The sequence below is a fragment of the Sus scrofa genome, chromosome 7 (assembly GCF_054392235.1).
Source record: "Sus scrofa isolate SSC_HxYL_T2T_F1_AM1 chromosome 7, Sscrofa_HxYL_maternal_Yorkshire_Landrace_v2.0, whole genome shotgun sequence".
In the NCBI taxonomy this organism is placed as follows: domain Eukaryota; kingdom Metazoa; phylum Chordata; class Mammalia; order Artiodactyla; family Suidae; genus Sus; species Sus scrofa.
In genome coordinates, this window is record NC_139389.1 from 46,863,906 (window position 1) to 46,886,604 (window position 22,699).

Genomic DNA, 22,699 nt, shown 5'->3' on the forward strand with positions numbered 1-22,699 from the left:
CATGCGCTCTGTTCTGTGATGAGAGGGGACACAGGGAGCACTGGGAGGGCAAATGAACCCACTGATGCAGGAGAGGCTCCCTGCAGGAGGTGACATCTTAGCAGAGGAGCTGGGGGTCTGCCTAGCAGAAGGGGGATACTTGGCCTTTGGCTGGTTGCCAGGGGCCTTGAATGCCAAACTAAGGCATGTGGACCTTGTCCCGAGCTGGGACCCACTGGAGTTTGTTGGGGTGGGGGTGGAGGTGGGGTGAAACTAGCCAGGTAGACCTTAAGGCTGCTGCTAAAAGAGGCTGGGAAACCCTTTGCAAGCTCGAGGTCCAGGTGGGTGTGTTTGCCCTGGGTGCAGCGGGGTGGGAGCCCTGACCTGGCAATGTCAAGTTTCCCTTAGGAAGATCTAGGTTCCTCGGGGGGTGGTTGGCAGGATAGTGTTCCTTGGGCACAGGAACCAGAGTTTACTTTCTGCATGTTTAGATTCCTGGAACACAGGAAGCATTCAAAAATGCATGTTGAATGAATGAACGAATGCAATCTCGGCAGGGAGTGAGGGTGGAGAGTGGCAGTCCAGGAGGTGGCTGGGCCTCGCTCAGGGTGGGAGAAGTGCAGTGGTCAGGGGAGGGGGGGTGTCCCAGGTGTCGGGCTTCATCCTGCCACCTCCTTGGGGTCCCCGGGGATCCAGAGAGGCTGGGCATCACATGCAGTGGCTTTGCAGGTCACGGATGGATCTGCCCGGCTCACCCTCACGCCAGGCCTGCTCCTCGCAACCTGCCCAGATGCTGTCAGTGGACACCGGCCACGCCGACCGGCAGGCCAGCGGCCGCATGGACGTATCAGCCTCTGTGGAGCAGGAGGCCCTGAGCAACGCCTTCCGCTCGGTGCCGCTGGCCGAGGAGGAGGACTTCGACAGCAAGGAGTGGGTCATCATTGACAAGGAGACAGAGCTGAAGGACTTCCCCCCGGGGGCCGAGCCCAGCACATCGGGCACCACGGACGAGGAGCCTGAGGAGCTGCGGCCGCTGCCCGAGGAGGGCGAGGAGCAGCGGCGGCGGCCAGGGCCAGAGCCCGTGGTCCGGCCCCGGGGACGTGGCATGCACACGCTGGCCGAGGAGGACCTGCGGCCGACACCGGCCCAGCCCCCACCCCAGATGAGCCAGGCCGATGGCCGGTCAGAGACATCTCAGCCCCCCACGCCTGGCAGCCCATCCCACTCACCCCTGCACTCCGGACCCCGCCCTCGACGGAGAGAGTCGGATCCCACGGGCCCGCAGAGACAGGTAAGGCTGGGCTTGCACCCCACTCCCCACCCCCAATGCCCAGTCCTGGCATGTAGCCAGGAGTGCTCCCTTGTGCTCCCTGGGGGCTGCTGACTAGCATCTGACTGTTGCAGCTGTGATGAAAGGGAGACAGGTTTAAGGGTCGGAAACCAGGCTTGCAGGGGCAGGCATCTACCCTCCCGGTTCTGAGTTTTGAGTCTTGCATTCTGGGCAGTGTCAGCCAGGTGACAAAGCTGGAGAAAGACCTCCTAGGCCAAATGGACAGGGTGTGCAAAGGCCCGGAGGTGGCAATCAGAAAGCACAGCACTGCTTGAAAGTTGCAGCAAATCAGGCTGTGAGGTGGGTCCTGGGGCCCGTCCAGAGGGCCTTGGGGCTGAGCTGAGGGGTTGCGGCTGGATTCTGAAGGCTTGGGAGCCACCCCAGGCTTTTAAACAGGGGTGCAACCTTATTAAATTGGTACTTTTGAATGATCTCTTTGGCTGCTCTGTAGAAAATGGATTGAAGGGGCCACAAAGCTATCAGCAGGAAGGCCGCAGCAGGCACCAGCAGGAGTGCGCCCTGGTGGCTTGGATCAGGGTGAGGGCCTTTGGATGCGGGGCAAGGTGGATGGAGCCAAGAAAGGTTGGGGAGAGGGACTGAGGGGGCTGTGACAGGGCTGATGGGTCTTGGCTGATGCCCGGCGTTCTGGGTGCATGGGGGTGCTGTCACTGAGTGGTTTTGAAGGAGCATCAACTCAGATTTGGATGCAATGACCTCATGGTGCCTGTGGAATGTCCACTGTGGTGGCCTCGGCCCGGAATATGGATTTGGGGTCTTGTAGTCCACAGCAGTAGCTGATGTCCCTCAAGAGGATGTTGTGGGGAGGGGAGAGACAAGGGTGAAGGCAGGGCTGGGACACAGTCACAGCTGGGGGAGAGGGGTGACTGAGAGGAAATCCTTGAGAAAGCGCCATAGAGCCATAAAGCAGCCAGAACACCTGGAGAGAAGCTCCCAGAATTCAGAGGGAGAGCTGCTGCAAGGGGGTGAGGGCAGCAGGGAGGGTCAGGAGGTGTCCTGTGGTCAGGGTAGGCTCAATGTGGATGGGGAGCCCTGAGCACCAAGATGCTTGGACACTGATGGGGAGAAAAGGAGCTGGGGCAGGAGGGACCCTAAACTTGGCACATAGGGGGCCCTGGGAAGACCTGGTCAGACTTCAGTGGCACCTTCTCACGTGGGAGGACTGAGGGAGAGGGCTGGGAGGACAGGGAGGGGCCAGACAGTGGCTGCATCGTGAATGCTGGGGTGAGGGTCTGTGCATGTGTGTCTCGTGGTAATCTGGTTATTTTCTTCTGGCAAAGTTGGGGTGTTAGAATAGGCCCCTGGCCTGGCCTGGCTTCTCTGTGGGGGGCAGAGGCTGACCTCTGATCTAGGAAGCAACTCCGACACTCACCCTGAGTGCTAAATGGGGTCCATGTTCCTTCAGAGGATGGGAAAGCGCCATGGAGGTGATGCTGGAGGTCTCAAAGGCTGTGCTGCATTCCACTCGGCTGTCCCACTTCAGGGGCACGCATGCAAAGGGCTCTGGGAGAAGTGAAGTGCAGGGCTGGGTCAGTTCTGCTGCGTGCTCAGATCGGGAGGTCTAGCTGGGAGCCCGCAGGTGCCCTGGCGAAGGCGGCTCCAAGCAGGGCTATCTTCAGGTCCCATCCCTGTGTCCAGAAGAGATGACCTTTGACCTGAGATCCTGGGCAGTATGCGTCCTGGCCCTGCCGTGGACACTGGAAAATTGGGGGCTCGAAAAGTGGGGAGCAAGAGTTCCCATTGGGGCTCAGTGATTACGAACCCAACTAGTATCCATGAGGATGAGTTCAATCCCTGGCCTTGCTCAGTGGGAAACAGCATTGCTGTGAGCTGTGGTGTAGGTTGCGGAAGCGGCTCGGATCTGGCGTTGCTGTGGCTGTGGTGTAGCCTGGTATCTGTAGCTCCAATTCCACCCCTAACCTGGGAACTTCCATAAGCTGCAGGTGCAGCCCTAAAAAAAAATTAAAACGTGGGGTCCATGAGCCCCCACCCAGAGTGGTCCTAGCTGGCCTGAGCTGGAGGCTTAGCAGGGGCAGGGTGTAGGCAGCATGGCTGTGTTGCTGCCCTGGACACTGTTCCCACGGACCACACTGGGTAAGCAGGAGAAAGAACAAGATCTGCTTGGGCTCCCTCCCTCCCCTCTCATTCATTCATTCATTCATTCATTCACTCACTCATCCCCTCATCATTCCACACTTACTGAACATCTACCCTAAGCCAGGGACTGGTGGCATCAGAGATCATACATATAATAGGTTGTGCTGGCTAGAAGTGCAGGGTCTAGGAAGGGAGACAGAGGGTGGTGGTGTGGAGTAGAGAGAAAGCCCAGAATTAAAGTCAGGAGGCCTGGGTTCTGGACCTGGGCTCTTCCGATCCCTTCATGGTGACGATAGGCCAGCTGGGCCTCAGAGTTGGGGAGCTAAGCCATCTGTGGTTTTTGTCACCTTCAGATTCCCTCCATTGCTCTAGGTCAGCCTCATATTGTGAAACTCCAGCCAAGGGGGTGGAGGAGAGATTTTGGGGGAGCAGGCATAGGCCTATTGCACAGCCAGTCTGGGGCTCAGGTCGTGCTTGTGACAAAGGTGGGTACTGCCCATCTCAGCCAGTGAGGAGTCGCTAGTGTCCGGAGGGATGTTAGATGTGTGCAGGCTGTGGTTTCCCCACAGTGTACAGAAGCGAGGTTGGTCAGCATTCTATGGCCACGTGTGGGTTTTCTGTGTGACCTTACCCAAGAGTGTGCATTGGTGTGTGGCTGTGTCCGGTTGCCCACCTATGCATGTGGGTGCACACGTCTGAGTGTCTGTGTAACATGTGCCATGGATCTGCTAGTTGTGGAGAACCATGGACACCTAGAATGTCACAGCTGGCAGGATAATCACCATAGTGATCATTTTAATGACAATATAATAGCTGGCACTTCCATATCCCACATGTGTATTCCTTACAACGATACCGTGAAGAGGCCACCGCCACTTACAAGGTAAGGAAACAGAGGCTCAGAGGAGCTAAGTGCTTAGCCAAGGGTTGCCAGCTGCTAAGTGACAGAGGCAGGATTTGAATCCACGGGGCTGGCTCCAGGGTTGTGCTTGGAGCCACACAGTCTGAGGCCTGTGTGTTTAGGAGAAGAGCAAATACAGGCCAGAGAGAGCAGATGGTTTGTGCACAGTCAGAAACTTTGTGTGTGTGTGTGAGTGTGTGTTCCATGTACACATGTGTGTGTGCCCACTGGCTGGACCGTGTCAGCAGGTGTGCCTTTGGGCACGTCAGTGTGTGTGGTGCAGCTTCTGAGTATGTCTGGATGTGAGCACATGGGCAGGACATGTTTTAGCGAGTATTTCAGTACAGCGGGGTGAAGCTGAGCCTTCCCTTCGCCAAGGGCGGGGGAAGAGGAAGGAACAGACTGGCATACTGCTCCCTTCTTTTGGTCTGTAAAGAGCTCAGCCTGGGTGGGAGCTCTACACTGGGCTGCACACTGGAATCACAGTTTCGGGAACTTCCCCATTCCCATAACTAGATTAAGTGGCTCAGGGCTGGCAGGAAGTCTCTTTGGGGACCCCACCCCCCGCCACCTTTCTGCAAGGAATCCCTCTCCTAGACCCACTCCGTCTGCTCAGTGTCTGATGTGTGAACTTCCTCTAACAACAATCATTGACAAGATGAGCCCCTGCAACTCTGTCACCTATGCCCGTGGGGAGCAGGGATGAGGTTAATGTGGAACCAGGCAGTTTTAGAGCATCTGTTGTTCTTTGGTATGCATGCCATGATACTTTAATTTTTTTTTTTTTTTCTTGACACATACCTTGCTTTCTTCTCTCTGGAATTTATGGTGCAAATTGCAAGTGGCCAGGAAAGCTGGGGCGGAGGGGAAAGCAGCTGACAAAGTGTGTGATTTGGGGGAGGGATGTTTACCCTCCTTCACCGGTTGCCTCCGGCTGGGCTGATAACCCAGCGGGTCAGCATTCCCTGAGTACATGGACATTTGTTTGGCTGCCCCTAGAGCATTCCTCTGCCACGTGTGCGGGGGGCTGGGGGACAAAGATGAATCAGGCTTCCTGGTCCTGCTCTTGCGGAGCTCACAGTCAAGGGGGTGGGGTGGGGACGCGCAGGTGGAGCTGTCAAGGGCCACAGGGAGATAACAGAGGACAGACCCTTCTCTGCTAGGAACAGGGAGTCAGCCTGCCTGGGAAGCTGGCCTCATGGAGGGGACACTCTGGCTGGGTATTGAGAACAAGGAGGTGGCCGCAAATGGTGCCTGACCTGAAAGGGCGGGAGCATGCTGGGATTAAATCCCTCTGGCAGCTGACCAAACTCTGCCTGAGAGGTTAAACTCGAGCCACCCACATGTGCTGTGAGAGGGGCTGTGGGCAATCATGGGTACCTCTGTCCCTTGGTACCCCTGGGTGGGGCCTAGACCCCTACCCCTCAGTGCAGACAGGGCCAGGTCAGAAGGACCCTAGACTTGGCCAAAAGGCAGGGTGAGGGCAAAGACGATCCTACAGAATATTCTTGTCCCCTTTCTGCTGGAGGTTCCATGACAGGTCCTGTGCCCCCATTCGACATCCTCAGGGGCCCCCTCCTCCTCAGCCCTCTAGCAGCTGGCTCAGCCAATCCTCACCACCCCAGCTAAAGCTCTGGAAACTGGCCTCAGTCCCAGGAAGAGCGAGGGGTCAGGATGGGCAAGGTCTGCTAACAGCCTAGTCACCATTATCATCCCCACAGGTCTGGGACACCCAGGCCCACTTTCTCTTTTCCCTTTGAGGGCATGAGGGCAGCAGGGCACAGGCGGGATTCTTCCCGGCGGTGGCCAAGCCCCTGGTGTTGCTCAGCCCTGGAGAGGACAGGGAAAAACCCACTCTGGAGAAATGATTTCAAGTGGCCCCTCCTCCCACTAGTCCTCTGACCCTTGTTTCGTTCTCAAGAGTGATTTAAAGGATAATAAAATCGCTCCCATGACACAGCATTTACGCCAGGCTGGCACTGTTTTCAGGGCTTTGCATAGTACAATGTCGAATCCTCCTAAGTGTCCTATAAGGTGGAGACTATAGTCACCCCCATTTTACAGACGAGGAAGCTGAGGCATGAAGAAGTAACTTGCTTGAGGCCACGACCCAGGCAGTAAGTGGTGGAGTTAGGATTCAAACATGGGTAGTCAGGAGTTCCCGTCGTGGCTCAGTGGTTAACAAATCTGACTGGGAACCATGAGGTTGCGGGTTCAATCCCTGGCCTTGCTCAGTGGGTTAAGGATCCGGCATTGCCGTGAGCTGTGGTGTAGGTTGCAGACGCGGCTTGGATCCCATGTTGCTGTGGCTCTGGCGTAGGCCGGCAGCTACAGCTCCAATTAGACCCCTAGCCTGGGAACCTCCATATGCCACAGGTGCGGCCCTAGAAAAGGCAAAAAGACAAAAAGACAAAAACAAACAAACAAACAAACAAACAAACATGGGTAGTCAGACTCCAGAGGCTGCTTCATTGTCACTGAGACCTTGATGACCCCTGTCATGAGGGCAGGGGTGCCACTGCAGAGGGGTGCGCGTAGGAGGTGTTCTCCAGACCTCAAGAAGGACATGGAGTCCAGCTGGGGAGACAGATGTCACACAGTTGCTACTACATTTTAGAGTGGCCTCCCTGAGGGGTAGGATTTCCCCAGCCCAGAGGGAACCCTGAGCTATGTGGGGCTAAGCCAGGAAGGCTTTCCGGAGGAGGTGAGTGACCAAGGTCTCTGCAGGGAGACCTCGGTGTGAGGAGGAGGAGGAGGCGGCGGGGGAAGGGCGTTGGAGGCCGGAGGCTAGGCTGTGAGGCAGGATGGGGCGGTCTGCACCCCCCTGCCCCCTGCCCGACCCTGCCCACCTGCGCGGGACGCCGGCCGCCGCAGGGGCTGTCAGCGGTGGGTGGCCCCCGAGACGGAGCTGTCGAGTCTGTGCCTGACGCCTCTTTTCCCTCCACTCTCTTGGTCTCTTTCAGTTGGAGGAGGACAGACTCTCGGGGCACTCCCTCCCGCGGTACAGCCCCCTGCGACGACTGGCGTCCTCCGTGTTCTCCTCCTCCACGCTGGAGACCGAGCATTACCCTCACCCTGGCGGCGGCGGCTCCTCCGGTTCCCTCATTCAGCGCAGCCGCTCGGCGGAGAGCAGCCCCGTGCGGGCGCCCCACCGGCGCCACGCGCCCCTGGCCGCCGGCAACCACAGACTCGTGCCCTCGGTGCTCCGCATCTCGCGGTCACAGCTGCAGCAGGTGTGGGCCCGCTTCACCCACAAGACCTAGGCTGGGCTCCCCCCCCTCCTGGAGGGGGCAGGTGGGGGGGGGGTGGGGAGCAGGCAGAGACCATGGTTCCTTCCCAGGACGCAATAATCACACACTCACACTCCCCATCCCTCCCCATCATGCAATACAGCCCCTAGAACGTCGGCCCAAGGTACTGTAACCCCCCACCCCTCACCCCCCATCGTCTCCCTCTGCTTGGTGCCAGCCAAATGGTGCAGGGAGGGGTGGGGCCGTTGGTGCAGTTTCTGGGACAGGACAGGGGCTCTGGGATGGAGCCACCAGTGGGTCCAGAGTCCAGGGGAAAACAAGGTGTCAGAGAGAGGCAGATGCTGGGTCAGGGTCATTCTGGCACCGGGCTTATTCTGTTTAATCTGTGATCTCTTGGCATGGCTGGGCTTGGTCCACCCTTGAGGAGGCTGCCAGGAGACTGGGACCCTGTTGGTGTGCTGTGTGTCTGTCTCTCTGTGTGGGGCAAGGCGAGTGGCCCTGTGTGTGAGATGGGGGCCTGGCCGGCCAGCTTTGGGGTAGGGTGAGAAAGTGCCTCTGTACTCAGTGATATGGGAGAAAGAGGCCCTGTGACCCCGTGAGCCTTTCCTATGCCATTGTCACAGAGGACAGAGTCCTTGCCCTCCCGCATCTTGACCCAGGAGGCCTGGAGCTCAGTCCACTGTAGGCTTCCCCTCCTCCGAGGCATGTGTACCATCACCCACCGGTAGGACTGGTTGCCTGGCCCAGCTCCTTTGGAGCTGATGGTGGATGAACAGTGACCTGGGATCTGCCCCTCAAAGTGAGCTGAAGCCTGAGGGTGAGGGGATCCAGTCCAGCAGCAGTGGCAGAGAGGGTGGTTGTTAAGGATGAGGTGAGATGGATGAGATCAGGACAAATTCCAGAAAGCAGCAGCCCTACCACTGCCCCTCTCAGAAGGTGAGTCCTTCCTATAGGTGCTCAGCCAAGCATGTTGGCCCCCAGGGGCAGTGGTGAAGACAGAGCACCTGGTAGGCTGATCAGATTGGGATCTGGAGATGGGTGGGGATCAGGATACCAGACTGCCTGTGCTCTTTCTGCCTATTTCTCAGCACGTAGCCTGTCACTGCAGGGACCCCCAAGGTTTTCTTCATTCCTGCCCTTGTCAGCAGGCACCTCTGTTCCCCTGGGGAGTGGGGCAGTGGTGAAGAAGGCTCCAGGAAAGGCAGTACCTCTATAGGGAGGAGAGGAGGGGAGGAGGCCTGAAGGTTTGCAAAATGTTTAATGCAGAAGGTTGCATTTGTGTGTGTGCTTGTGTGCATGCAGGTACACTTATGAATGTGCTTATGTATGAGCATTTGTGCATGTGGCAGGGCTGCCATAGATGGATGCTCAGGTTGTGCACTGTGCAATTCCAGGGAATTCCATTTACATAGACCCTAATGTGAATGGTACCCACTGAAGCTGCACAGTGCTGCAGTCCTGGTGTGTGTGTGTGTGTGTGTGTGTGTGTGTATGTAGTAGGAAGTCAGAAAGATGTTTGTGCATTCCTTGGTAGTTTCCTACGTAGACATATTATCATTCTGGCTCCTCTCTCTCCTTTTCTCCCCTAGACTTCTGCTTCCCTCCCAAAGCACCTCCTTTCAACTCCTGTCTCTGGTTAGGATAGAGGCCTCAGGGCCCCTGCCCCTGCCTAGAGGTGCCATAGTGGGTGGGCAATGCCCTGAGCCAAACTATTCTTATAGATCATTCATTTCTCCTTTCTCTAAAAAGTGTTTCTTTTTGAGGATATCTCGCTAAGAGCACCCTCCCCATTTAGAAATGAAAGCCAGACTTGGGTCCTTGTACACATGCCCCACCCCCACCCCCATCCTGGCTGCTTTCTTTTGAACCTCCCATATCCAAATCTCTGTTGCCCTCTGGGCTGTTTTGGGTGGCTTTCCACTCTGGCTGAAAGTAGAGGAGGGGTCGGGATACCCTTCAAGAAAAGAGAGAAAACATAAAGCACAAAGGTAAGGAGGTGGGGTGAACTGTAGCCCTACTCCCTACCTTCTGGCACTGCCCCCCACCCCACTCTCTCCACTACTCTCTGGCCCTCTTTCCAGCCTCCCCAGCTAGTGGCAGGGGGTGAAGTGTAGGAGAGTCTGTCCACCAGCCACTCCAAAAGTCAGCAACAGTGGGGTAGGGTCCCTGCTATCTGGGATTAGATGAAACCAGGAACTCTGTTATCCGGCATTTCCTTCCAGAGGGTTCAGCCACCTGACCCTGGCACAGCTCCCACTCAGTGACCAGAACCCTGAGGTACTCTAAGATCCCAAAGTGCCTTGTGACATAGCAAAGATGATGGCACTAGCTGCAGCCTTGTTTAAACATTAAATACATACTTCTTAACAGCATCCCAAGAGTGGCTGAGTTTTCAAACACACACATACACACACACACACACACACACACACGCACACACATCAGAACTGATAACTGTGGGAGAGGGTATGTCCTTTAAAGTAAGATCATGATTTAAAACATTTTGTCCTTTGGAGGACATCCTTTTACGTGTCCTCGGTAGTGGAGGAGAGAGGGTCTTATAAGCCATAAAGCTTCAAGCTAACAGGAAGTGATCTTGATAATATTTTCATCCTTTGAGGGTGGCTTTGACTTTTGGAAACATCTATGGCAATTTGAAGCCACATGTGTGGGAATCAAGTTCATGGGAAGCTCAGCAGAGCCCTGCATGTTTTGGAGTCCAGGTGCCTGACTGTAAATCCCCCCAGGGTAGGGAATTTGTGAGCCTGCAGTGTTGTCAAGCTCCTTTTTCTAAAGAGTTTCCCAAAGAAGAGGCCAGAGGGTTTTAAGAAATGATACCCTGCTTGGGGAAAGCACTTAGCCTCCCCAAGGTCAGCTTTGAAAAGAGGCAGCACTCTTTTTTGTCTTGGAAAATGGTATTTTCATACTTTAAAGTCACCCTCTGCTTAAAGTGGTGGCTTCCAATTATTAATTCATGTATTTTATTTAAGTCACTGGCACATGGCACTTATTATGTGCCAGGCAGTGATCTAAGCACTTTACAAAAATAACTCATTTAATCTTCATAATAGCCTAGGAAGTAGATCCCGGTATTAGCTGCATTAAATGGATTAACCAGAATTACTAATTTACAAAAGGTCTGAAAAACCCCTGCCAATGCCGAATAACTGAGGTCTTGTTTGATAGGAGCTTTAAAGCATTTTAGTCTGTGTCTTGGTCTATTTACTGTCCTGTCTGGTGGCCCCTCCTCACTCTACCCAGGAAGAAGGGAGTTGTTCACAGGCCAGACCCTCCTTCCTCCTCCATCACACCTCAGCATGAGATGGAGTCCAGGCAGGGGGTCACTCCTGAGTACTGGGGTTGGTTGAAATGGCTGGACCCCGTCTCTCCAGAGATCCCAACCTCTCAACCCACATGGCCCCAAGCATCCCATAGCAACTCTGGGGATTAGGTGGGCAGAGTACCAGTTCCAGTGAGAAAGCAGGTATTCAGAACCCTGTCCTCTGTGGTGTTGGTGGGATCCTTGGGGTTCGGCTCACAGGCAGGGCAGGAACTGGCATTGGTGACCACTGGCCATGGAGATTTGAGACGAGTGTCACCAACTTACACGTCAACAGGAGCCAAGCAGTGTCAGGGAGAAGGCACTTGTGGGAAGTGTGGTAAACTGGGGGAACCACGCTATCCCTAGCTCAGCCAATTGTTGCCAGTATCTTCCAGTTTTTAATTATTGGCATCTCATTGTTTAAAAGCAACAACTTTTTAAAGAAAAATCACTGTATGAGCTAAACCAAACTGGTTTACAGGCAGAGATCCTGAACTCAGTTTGGAAATTCTTTTGTCCCTGAGGAACCCCCTCTATCTGTCCAAAGCTGCAGCACTCAAAGTGGGAAAGTGTTTTTCCCCAGGAACTCAAACTGAGTGGGCTTCTTAAGAGGAGGCAGCTCATGGCTAGTGGGGATGTGTAGTGTGTGCTGTGTGTACATGTCTGTGAGCTCATAGTGTGTGTGCCTAAGTGTGTGTGTGTGTGTGTGTGCGCGCGCGCGCGCGTGTGTGTGTGCGCGTGCCAGTGGATTTGTTCGTGGCAAATGGGGTCTTCCTTGTAGGACCAGTATTTTCTCGAGGGTCAGGACCCTGGGTCAGTGAAAAATGCTCTAGTTCATTCTCAGTAATGAACGGACACCCCCACCCACTTAAGGCAGCTTGGGTCACAGCAATAACCACTCAACACTCACCCCAACCATGAGCATCCTGAATCCAGCAATCTCCTTTTCATTTTCAGCTGTGGGAAAAAGGGACTAGCCCTGCCCAGAACTTGGGCAGAATGGTGGAACCTCTGAGCCATGCTGGCACATTAACCTTTGCTTCCCCAGACAAGGGGGGCAGGCCCCTCCAATCCCAGGAAAAGCCAGGGTTCCTCTCTGTGGAGGGTCCCAGGATCCTCCTTTGCTATTTCTCTCCTTTGCCCTGCATAGGTCCCTTTTCTGGGGAGGGGTGGTGCTGTCTCCCCAGGCAGTTGTTGGGGTTCCTGGGCCACTGGGGTGGGGAGAAGGGGCTGTGCAATGTGTTCCTGGGCCACTGGGGTGGGGAGAAGGAGCTGTGCAATGTGTCTATATGGGGTGGCTGGGGGAGGAGACCATGCTTTGGGAGGGTGTAGGAGCATGGAGAATGCAGTTATCCCCTGCTGTCCTTTGGTACCTGAGGATGGACGCATAGGCCTCTATGGAGGGCCCGAATACCACCTCACCCCAAACCCCACTGAGATTTCAACCCATAGGGCAGGAATCACCCCACCCCCATGGGCAGTCCTTGGTAACAAGGAGCTTGGCAAATCCGTCTCCTTAAGTTGGGGGGCATGTGGCAAGTTTGCATTATTCTCATTAGAGACAGAGGTGCCCCTGGGACTGGTGGGGTCAGCCTCTGAAATTTTCAAAGCATCCTTCTCCCTAAGGGAGAGGCTCCCAGCCTGAGGACCACATCCCTCAAGTATCCCAAATGGCTCCCACAACACCCAGTGGGCTTCCTAGCGTAGGGAGCCCCTGGGCTTGAATGGCCGCAGCTCTCCAAGTGAAGAGTTGAGAAGCGGTGGGGGGAGAAGGGGCAATGAAGCCCAAAGGACTATGGGAACCTTCCTGGACCCCCGCTTCCATCCACTAGGTTTCGCCGTGCGTCCCTCCTCGTACCCACCCCTCTACCCGCACAGATTGGGGTTCACCTTACCACGACCAACCGCCCCCCTACACACCGCCCCCCACCCCCCAGCGTCTCTCTCGCTGCGCGACTTTTCATCCACTCTCTGAACAGCAAACTAAGAGACCTGGCCTAGGAGAGCATGAGCATCGTGTTTCCAGGCCCCTCTTGCAGGTTTTTCCCTGTATCCGGACCCCCCCAAACCACGGAATTTCCCTCTGTCCCCGCCCCCGCGGCCGTCGCACCACGAATGTATGTTCCGTGTTTTTAACTAGTTGCTACGCGGCGTGACTAGGGTACCGCCCGGCTTCGGAGCCCCGACCCTCACGTCGCCCGAGCTGCCCTCCGGGACACCCCGACGTGCGCGACCCGAGGGGGCGTCAGCCCCTGCGCCCTGCCCCCGCCGCCGAGCTGCCTGCTGCTAAAGTCCTCCCCCGGGTCAGCGCCCCCTGCCGCCTCCCGCCCCTCGCTAACGTTGTGTTTGCTTCCCCTCCGCGGGCTCGTGGCCTCTGGATACCTGGCCCCAGGCGGTCGTGGGGTGGGGGGAACCGGACTGGATTGTGGGCTCGCCCCTCTCTGCTCCAGGGCAGGATGCAGACGAGGGTTGGGAGGGGGAGCTGGTCAGTTCTCCGCGCTCGGAGAGCCCTTGTCGCCCACCCCTGATTCCTGTTACCTCACCGCCCACAGGGCTGCGCTCCCCTCCGCCCCCGCCCCAAATAATTGGCCTTGTAATTGGATGCCAAAGAGCCCAGAATGGAGGGGGAGCCAAGCTTTGAGCCTAGGTCTCACAGAGCCACCCCATGCCCCCTTTTGGCCCAAGCCCCAGCGTCCGTCCGTGTCTCCTGCCCCACCCCACTTCCACCACTGAGGGCCCTGGGGGTCCCCAAACATGCCCCCACTTCCAGCTCTTCTCCCTTCCCATCCCCGAAAATAAAACTCAGGGACCAACATCTGCTTCCTTTGCACTTGCTCCGTCGACCCCCTCCCCCCCTCCCACTTGGATGGGCCTCCATGGGGGAGGAGGCCGGGTTCGGGGCCCTTGAGGCTGACAGTATTGAGGGAGAAGAGGGCTGGATCCTGCCCCCCTGAGAGGTGGGACTGGTGGGATGGGGAAGTTCAGCCATGGGGCCCAGCTGGGCCCCTTCCCTCCAGGGACCCAAGGAGCCCCCTCCCACCGCTGGGAGACACTTCCTAATCGTGGTGGGGAGGGGAGCGAGACGGGAAGGGGGTTGTCCAGAGGACCCTCCCGGAAGTCCCGAATCCCAGCCAGTTTATTCCTCCCCATCCCATCATAATTCCTCCCCCCTTTTGTACTGCAATAATACTGTATTATAAGCTTGCACTATTTCCTGACCCCGGCCAGCATAAGCATGCACGAAAAACTCAAAACCACATACACACACACTCACACACGCACACAAAGATGGGACGCTTTTTTTTTTTTCTTTCTCTCTCTCTCCGGGGTGCGTCCTCAGTGTACAGAGCGGCGTCCAGGGGGGCCCCGGGCCCAGATAGAAGAGCATGCACTGAGCCCCCGCCCCCAGACTGCGAGTACTGTACAAATCCAACACTTGAAACTGACACGCACACGCGCGGCGCCGCCATGGGGGGTGGGACACAGACACGCACCCCCGCGCACACGGCCGCGCACGGGCAGGGATGGGGGGGCGCCCCGCCCTCACGCGTCGCTGTGCGAGGGATCTTGTGCCTTTTTAAGTCCCTGTATGTTAATGCAGACAATCCGGAGAGCTTGTGTACTACCAAATCCTGATTAAAGACGCCTTCCAGGAACCTGCGCCTCGCTTCGCCTGCTTTCTTTCACCCTTCTTCTTAACCCACCACTCTATGCAGACCCAATTCTGGGGTCGTCTGGCTGGGTAGAGGGCAAGGGCTAGTCTTTTGCTGACTCAGAGACTGGTTGGGGGTGGCGGGGGCAAATTCCAGATCAATGGATCCAACCCCACTCCTACCTTACCCAGCAACTAGGACAGGGTAAATCCGGCTGGCTGTGTGTCTCCTTTCATCCGGAGGAAGGCCTTAGGGGTGGACTCTGGTCTCTGGAGCCAACTCCAAATCACCTACTTTCTGGAGGGGGGAGGTGGGGAGTGGGGGTGGGTGGGTGAACTAGTCAGTTCTCTAGGGATCCGACAATTAAGGCCAAGTGTGTGGTGGGGATGGGAAGCCAGAATGCCAGAGAGCCCTGTTGGCAGGGGAGCACTGCAGCCTTCCCCCTGCCTTGGGGAGAATAGTCTGTTGAGGGGGATCAGTGATTGTGCAGAGCCTGGGGGCTACAGGGATAGAATGTGGGTTGAGGCAGATCTAGGTCAAGGAGAGGGGTAGCGCATGAAGGAGGAAAGGATGGCAGAGACTCTGGAGACTGCAGAGAGAGAAGGTGAAGGGGGTGGGTGCTCGCCTTCTTTCTGTCCCCTACTCTACCCCTGCAGCCCTCCAGCCACAGGGCCAAAAGAGGAAGACACTCTTCTCCTTGGGGCCTAAAACCAGGGTGGGGACAGAAGAAGGGCAAGCCACAGGTGTACTTCTTGACCCTGAGAGATTTAGAATGCCCCCTTGCTGTCAGTACCTTGCTCTGGGATATGCCAGGGGATGTTGGGGACACTAAGATCTGGGGTCAAGTATATGAGGATCTGTGAGGACCTAGGGTAGGCAGCTGCCTTCCTAGGTCCTCTGACTCCTTCCACCAGTTGACTGCCACAGACCTGTGTGCCAGGCGGGTAGGGTTGTGGGGGTGGCACACCTGGGTGTGGGACGAGGAACAGAGAGGGAGGGCTCTTGGCTTGGCAGATGTGTTTGAGAGTGGAGACCCAGATGCACCCAGGGAAGAATCTGGGAAAGGCGGAGGTGGGCGGAGGAGGCTACCCTGTTGACTTCTTATCTCCATTTCTCAGTATGGGCAATGATAGCCATGGAGGGAGGCTGTGTTCCTTTGGGAGGAGGGGAGATGGGCTGTTGGCACTGGGAAGCTGCTGAGGGAGGAGGGAGGGGCACTGGTGTGAGAGGCACAAAGCACCCCCTCCAAAGAGGGAGGGGTGGGGTGTCAGGGCTCAGGCTCTTTTTGTTACTTGGGAGCCCGCCTTCTTTGACCTTGGGACTATGGGCTGATATGCAGTGCACAGCATCTGGGCTTGGCCAGGGTTCAGGTAGGAAAGTTGCTCAATGCACCCTGTGTGGGGTTGGGGCTGTGTGGAGTAACACTCTCCCGTGTCAATAACAGAGAAGTCAAGGCTGAGGAGAGCCCAATTTTACTGGTGGCAGGGGCAGATCACAGTCAGGTCCATCTATCTCCTATCACTTTTCCTGCTGACTGGAGTAAACAGAGACTTGGGCTGAGGGCTGAAGCTGATGGGGCCACAGGCCTCGCTCTGGGCTCAGTGGAGGCAGGGGGAGGGATGAGGCTTCATATTTGAGTGTCTCAGCTCCAATGGCTTCCCTCCCCTCCTCCCGGGATTCACCCTTACCACACCTGCCTTTGGCTAAATTCCATCAGAATCGCCGGGGAGCTCTGAAGCAGATTTATGGGCCTCATCTCTGACCTACAGAATCTGGGGGGTAGGGCTCAGGATTTTTAAAAAGCACCCCCAAATAAGGCCATCCCAAGCCAGGCTGGAGAACCACAATAAGCAAACTGGAATCATAAAGGGTCACTGCCCTGGGAAGGGAGCAGGAAGGCATGAGCTTCCCCAGACCCTGACTTCCCCTCGCTGACACCTGGCACTTTTCCTTCCCTCTGAGATAGAATGAGGGCTGTCACTGCTGTCTCCTTCCCATGGTGTCTCTGGCCTCTAGGGCCAGGCACACAGAGGCTGTCCAGCGGTCCCTGGCCGACAGAATGAGCATGAGATCACATGGAAGAATGGATGCATCTTCACTGGGTTCAGGCATCTGGGAGAGGCCAGAGAGGGTGAGGGAGGACTTCTCACTCTCTGAGGAGGCCAGGCCTGGCCCTCCCCAGTGTGGAGCTGGATAGGGAGGGGCTTTGAAATAGAAAACCCAGCATCCCCAAGCCGGGGTGGGCTGGCAGTGATCCTTAGGACTAAGCTACTCCTACTCTGAGGTTCACAGCTCTGCTAAAGGGCAGAGGGTCCCAGGTTTCCCCTACATGGGAGGCCAGTGAGTTCTGGGCTACACTGGTTGATGTGCTTTGTGACTTGGGCATGTTGATGCCTCTCTCCAGGCCTTGGTTTCCCAGTCTGACATTATCAGTGATGCCTGTTTTCTAATTCTCATCCCTCCTCCCTCTCAAGTAATGGAAGGGGAGGGCTTTGAGATGGAAGGAGAGAGGGTTCCACGTGGGCACTGTGAGCAGCAGGTCCAGCCTATGGATGGAGCTTTCCCAGGGAGATCCAAGAACTGGCCAGACTGCAGGGGAAAAGGTGGTTCTAACAGGGATGCCCAAAGTGTCAGAGATGGGACAGGGAAAACAGGCAGAGGTTCTTCCGAGGAAGAATGGTGTGGTGGGGTTGAAGCATATTCCTGCTGAGTAGGATGTGTCTGGAGGTGGTAGGTGAGTTCTGAGCCAGACAGGAGAGAAACGTGACCAGAACACACCCCAGAGTGTGCTAGGGTCCAGTGCGGGATCTGATGCTCTCATCTTGCTTTACTCTTCCCCCCTCCATCAAGTCCTCACTGATGGTCAGATTATGAGGAAGATGATTGCCATTAGGGAAGGGAGAAGTCACAGCCTTGGGCAAATGTTGGCCTTGGGAATTCCTGCCTTCCCTTCCACCTGCACTTGGGCGGACTGCACAGAGACCTCAGCTGGGAGAGCCCTTCCTTTCCCACCTCACCCCTAGTAGGTATGGCATCCAGGAGTTTCTGGGCTTGGGGAGGGAGGCAGTGATCTCTAACATAGAGTGAGCAGAGCAGGGGATAGGAGGCAGGGGTAGGGGAGCTGACATTTATCAGTCAACTGTTCTATGCTGAACCCATTGCTTATATGACCTCATTTATGGTCACAGCCTTTGTGGAGGAGGCATTATCCCCTTTTCACCTCCTAATCTAGAGACTGCCCACGCCATGAAAACAAGGACCAGATCTGTCTTTTTGATCTACAAATTCATAGCCTCTAACATGGTGGCCAGGATAATAGACACTCAAGGACTTCTGAATGAATGAATGAATAACCCTAAAGGGGCTCGGTGTTTATCAGGAGAGAGTCATGTAAACACGTGCATGTGAAATAGAGGGTGAAAGGTTCTGTGATGGAAGGATGTGAGGAAAACAAGCAGAGAGTGATGAAGTCTGCTTGGTGGGTGGACAAGAAGCTTTTGGGAAGATGAGCTGTTTGAACCAGGTCCTAGAGGAAGAGTAGGGATAGGTCATATCAATAGAGAAAAGGACCCGCGGGTGGAGGAAACTGCCCAGGGAAAGAGCCAGGAGTGTGAGTTGCACGATACATTAGAACTGCTGGAATGGGAGTTCCCATCGTGGCTCAGCAGTAACAAACCTGACTGGTATCCAGAACATGGGTTCGATCCCTGACCTCACTCTGGGTCAAGGATCTGGCATTGCCCTGAGCTTTGGTGTAGGTCACAGGCATGGCTTGGATCTGGCATTGCTGTGGCTGTGGTGTAGGCTGGCAGCTATAGCTGGGAACTTCCATATACCGTGGGTGCGGCCCTAAAAAGACAACAACAACAAAAGACTGCTGGAAGGTATGGCGGTGCGGTCTGGGTTGGGGGTGCGGGCAGAGGGTGCGGTTCAAAGTGAGGTTGGAGCAGAATGTAGGAGCCAGATAAAGGGGCTGGGGGCTGGGGGTGGGGATGCTCTGGTGCCAAGCCAAAGACTGGAACTGTCTCCTGAGGGCTGGGGGGACCACCATAGGTTTCTGCAGGTTTGCTTTGTTTTGGTTTTTGGTTTTTAGGGCCACACCCGTGGCATATGGAGGTTCCCAGGCGAGGGGTTGAATCAGAGCGATAGCTGCCGACCTATGCCACAGCCACAGCAACGTGGGATCCGAGCTGCATCTTTGAACTACACCACAGCTCACGGCAATGCCAGATCCCCAACCCACTGAGTGAGGCCAGGGATCAAACCTGCATCCTCATAGATACTAGTCGGGTTCATTTCCAATGCACCACAATGGGAACTCCAGGTTTCTGCAGGTTTGAAGCAGAGAGAAATGGGATTAGATTTAAGTTTCAGGAAAATCACTTGGGTAGCTGTAGGAAAAATGGATGGGGAATACAGCCTGGAAAAAATAGGCCAGTGGCTGGGGAATCACCAGGCAGGATAGGGCCATGCCCCTGGGGCTGGGACAGCAGACACATGTTTGAGAGGAATGCTTGGCAGGACTCCCTGAGAGTCTGGGTGGCACCTGAATGTGTTGGAGGTGTCAGGATAGCTCCAGGGCTTCTGGTTTGCGTGGGCCGTGTTTAGGAAAACAGAGGCCCTGTGTGTTCCAAAGGCTAACAAAGTGCTGGATGGTACCGTCAGTACCATCCTACTGAGAACAAAGCCATGTCAGCCCTGATGGAGCCTGGTGCATTGTGGGTGCCTGGGGATGTGTGTGATTGACAAGGGCAGAGCTAGAGAAGACAAAGCATCAGAGGTCCCAGTAAGATGCTCAAGTTCTTTTCTTTTTTTCTTTTTTCTTTTGGTCTTTTTAGGGCCACACCAGTCGTACACGGAAGTTCCCAGGCTAGGGGTCAAATCGAACTGTGTTCACAGCAATGCCATGTCTGAGCCATGTCTGCGACTTATACTGCAGTTCTCGGCAATGCCAGATCCTCAATCCACTGAGCAAAGCTAGGGATCGAACCCGCATCCTCATGGATACCAGCCCAATTCTTAACCTGCTGAGCCACAATGGGAACTCAGTCAGGTCTTTTGAGTTTGGAAGGAAGGAGGCTAAGGAGAGACGTGGCAAGAGTCTAGAAAACCAAGGACAGGCCGTCACATTGCCAAGGACTCTGCACAAAGCTTCAAAGGGAAAATCTTAAGCAAGTAAAAAAGAAACTGCTTTTTTTTTTTTTTTTTTTTTTTTGGTCTTTTTGCCATTTCTAGGGCCGCTCCCATGGCATATGGAGGTTCCCAGGATAGGGGTCTAATTGGAGCTGTAGCTGCTGGTCTAGGCCAGAGCCACAGCAATGCGGGATCTGAGCCGCATCTGCAACCTACACCATAGCTCATGGCAACGCTGGATCCTTAACCCACTGAGCAAGGCCAGGGATCGAACCCGCAACCTCATGGTTCCTAGTCTGATTCGTTAACTACTGAGCCATGACAGGAACTCCCAGAAACTGCTCTTCCTAGGCTGGCTTGAGTTTCTGGAGGAAGTGCAGACTCAAAACACACCTGCAGAGGACTAGAAAATTCCTAGGTAACAGGCAGGTAGGAAGGGGGCTGGAACTCCAGGGGCCAGCCTGCATTTTAGGGGGTGGAGGACAGCCCGAAATTTGCCCTCATCTGACACAGGTTCTGGTGGCCCTGGGCAGCCAGATCCCTGGCCACAGAGGTGTTGTGCCCTGTGAGGAGGCAGTGAGGCTGACGACCCAGACACTTGCTGCCCCTTTCTGGACCTGGTTTTCTCATCTGCAAAAGGGGGAGGTGATCTTCTGGGGGCGATGATGGCTTGCAGTTGTCATTTTCTCCTGTTGATTGACCTAGAGTTGCCTCTGGATACATTTGGGATATGGGAAAGGAGGTGGGGGAAAGAGGAGACTGAGAGACAGAAAAGCACCAGGATCAAGGCCTGGACCTCAGGGGACCTGGAATACAGACCACCTGAGGTCCTAGGGACAGAGTGGCGAACAAAACAGCCGCAGCACCTGCCCTTGTGGAGCCTCCTAGCCTGGGGGTACATGTGGGCCTCCTATCCTGGGGGTGCAGGCAGGCCTTCTCTGGCCCAGGAGTGAGGCTGACCACAGTGGGTCCCTGTGTGTACCCCCTGCAGGTGTTCTCTGTGGCACCCCCGTTTGAGGTGAACGGTCTCCCAAGAGCTGTGCCCCTGAGCCTGCCCTACCAGGACTTCAAGAAGGATCTCTCTGATTACCGAGAACGGGCTCGGCTGCTCAACAGGGTCCGGAGGGTGGGCTTCTCGCACATGCTACTCACCGCCCCCCAGGTCCCACTGGCTCCTGTTCAGCCTCAAACTAATGGGAAAGAGGAAGAGGAGGAGGAAGAAGAGGAAGAGGAGGAGGAGGAGGAAGAAGAAGAGGAGGAAGAGGAGGAAGAAGAGGAAGAAGAGGAGGAGGAGGAAGAGGAGGAGGAGGACGAGGAGGAGGAAGAGGTAGTGGCCTTGGGGGAGGTGCTGGGGCCGCACAGTGGATCCAGCAGTGAGGGGAGCGAGAGGAGCACGGACCGGAGCCAGGAGGGTGCCCCATCCACACTGCTGGCCGACGATCAGAAGGAGTCCAGGGGCCGGGCCTCGATGGCCGACGGGGACCTGGAGCCTGAGGAGGGCTCCAAAACGCTGGTGCTCGTCTCCCCTGGCGACATGAAGAAGTCGCCCGTCACTGCAGACCTGGCCCCCGACCCTGACCTGGGCACTCTGGCTGCCCTCACGCCCCAGCACGAGCGGCCCCAGCCTGCTGGCAGCCAGCTGGACATGTCTGAACCAGGCACCCTGTCCTCGGTCCTCAAGTCCGAGCCCAAGCCCCCTGGGGCCGGGATGGGGCCGGGGGCCGGGGCCGTGACCACAGGGGCAGGGGGAGTGGCAGTCACCTCCTCGCCCTTCACCAAAGTTGAGAGGACCTTTGTGCACATTGCAGAAAAAACCCACCTCAATGTCATGTCTTCCGGTGGACAAGCCTCCCGGTCCGAGGAGCTCAGCGCAGAGGGCGAGCTGGGCCTGGAGGTGCCCTCTGATGGGAGGGTTGTGGAGGAGGGGGCCTCCGTGCCTCTAGAGAATGGCATTGCCCTGTCAGGCCCTCTGGGGGACAGCCCCTTGGAGGTGGCCACGGACTCGCTACCCAACGGCCCAGCCCTTGCCGATGGGCCAGCCCCAGCATCCCTGCCTGAGCTGGGCCCTGAGAAACTGGCCACCATCTCCCCCAGTCGCCATGCCATGCCAGGTCCTCGCCCCAGGAGCCGAATCCCTGTCCTGCTGTCTGAGGAGGACACGGGCTCGGAGCCCTCGGGCTCACTGTCGGCCAAAGAGCGGTGGGGCAAGAGGGCCCGACCCCAGCAGGACCTGGCACGGCTGGTGATGGAGAAGAGGCAGGGCCGCCTGCTGTTGCGGCTGGCCTCTGGGGCCTCGTCCTCTTCTAGCGAGGAGCAGCGCCGTGCCTCTGAGACGCTCTCTGGCACAGGCTCTGAGGAGGACACGCCTGCCTCTGAGCCTGCGGTGCCTAGGAAAGCTGGGCGGGCAGCTGCCACTCGGAGCCGGATCCCTCGCCCCATCAGCATCCGCATGCCCACACCTGCCGCAGCCCAGCAGCCCCCTGACAGACTCCATGGAGCAACCCCAGCATCTGACACAGCCATCACCAGCAGGTGAGGAACCGCTGCCAGTCCCAGGGTGGGCAGAGGGTAACCACAGAAGGCCTTTACCAGCAGAGGCTTCCCTGGAGCCAAGGTCAGGGGCTATTGACAATTCAGGAAGGACCCTCAGCCACAACTCCTGTCCACCACCTCCTCAACTAAGTCTCTGTTCTGACTCAGGTCCCAGCCCTGTCACTGGGCTCAAAGGAATCGTAGCAGTGAGGGTCTCTGGAGGAGTGAAAGGGAGGCCAGGCTTGGGAAAGGCTGGTGGGGGCCAGTGAGGTCCACACACAGCCTCTGGTGTGCCATGGGGCATTTGAGGCCAAAGGATAAAGCCCAGGATAGTTGGGAGAAAACATTATTCCTATTAATATAAACATGGGTATATAGTAGAATAGAATGTAAAATCCATGCAAGCTTTGAAGATGACATAGAGACATCAAAGAAAGCCTGCAGCAAGCTCTTTTGGCAGCCACCTGGGAGTGTGTGGCACTT

The 22,699-nt window shown here is 56.2% G+C and overlaps 1 protein-coding gene and 1 long non-coding RNA gene across 4 annotated transcripts in view; both read left to right on the forward strand.

Moving 5' to 3' along the window:
• Window positions 1-22,699, forward strand: part of LOC146401553 (uncharacterized) — an 838,561-nt gene that overhangs the window by 341,934 nt on the left and 473,928 nt on the right. The window lies entirely within an intron of this gene.
• Window positions 1-22,699, forward strand: part of TTBK1 (tau tubulin kinase 1) — a 43,218-nt gene that overhangs the window by 17,060 nt on the left and 3,459 nt on the right. For 2 of the 3 annotated variants that reach the window (XM_084968154.1, XM_084968153.1), the window contains exons 13-15: window positions 709-1,270; window positions 7,289-7,558; window positions 20,676-22,216. In XM_084968154.1, the coding sequence (XP_084824280.1) occupies window positions 709-1,270; window positions 7,289-7,558; window positions 20,676-22,216 (2,373 nt within the window). The remainder of the gene's footprint in view (window positions 1-708; window positions 1,271-7,288; window positions 7,559-20,675; window positions 22,217-22,699) is intronic. The other variant, XM_001929304.6, reaches the window with a different exon arrangement.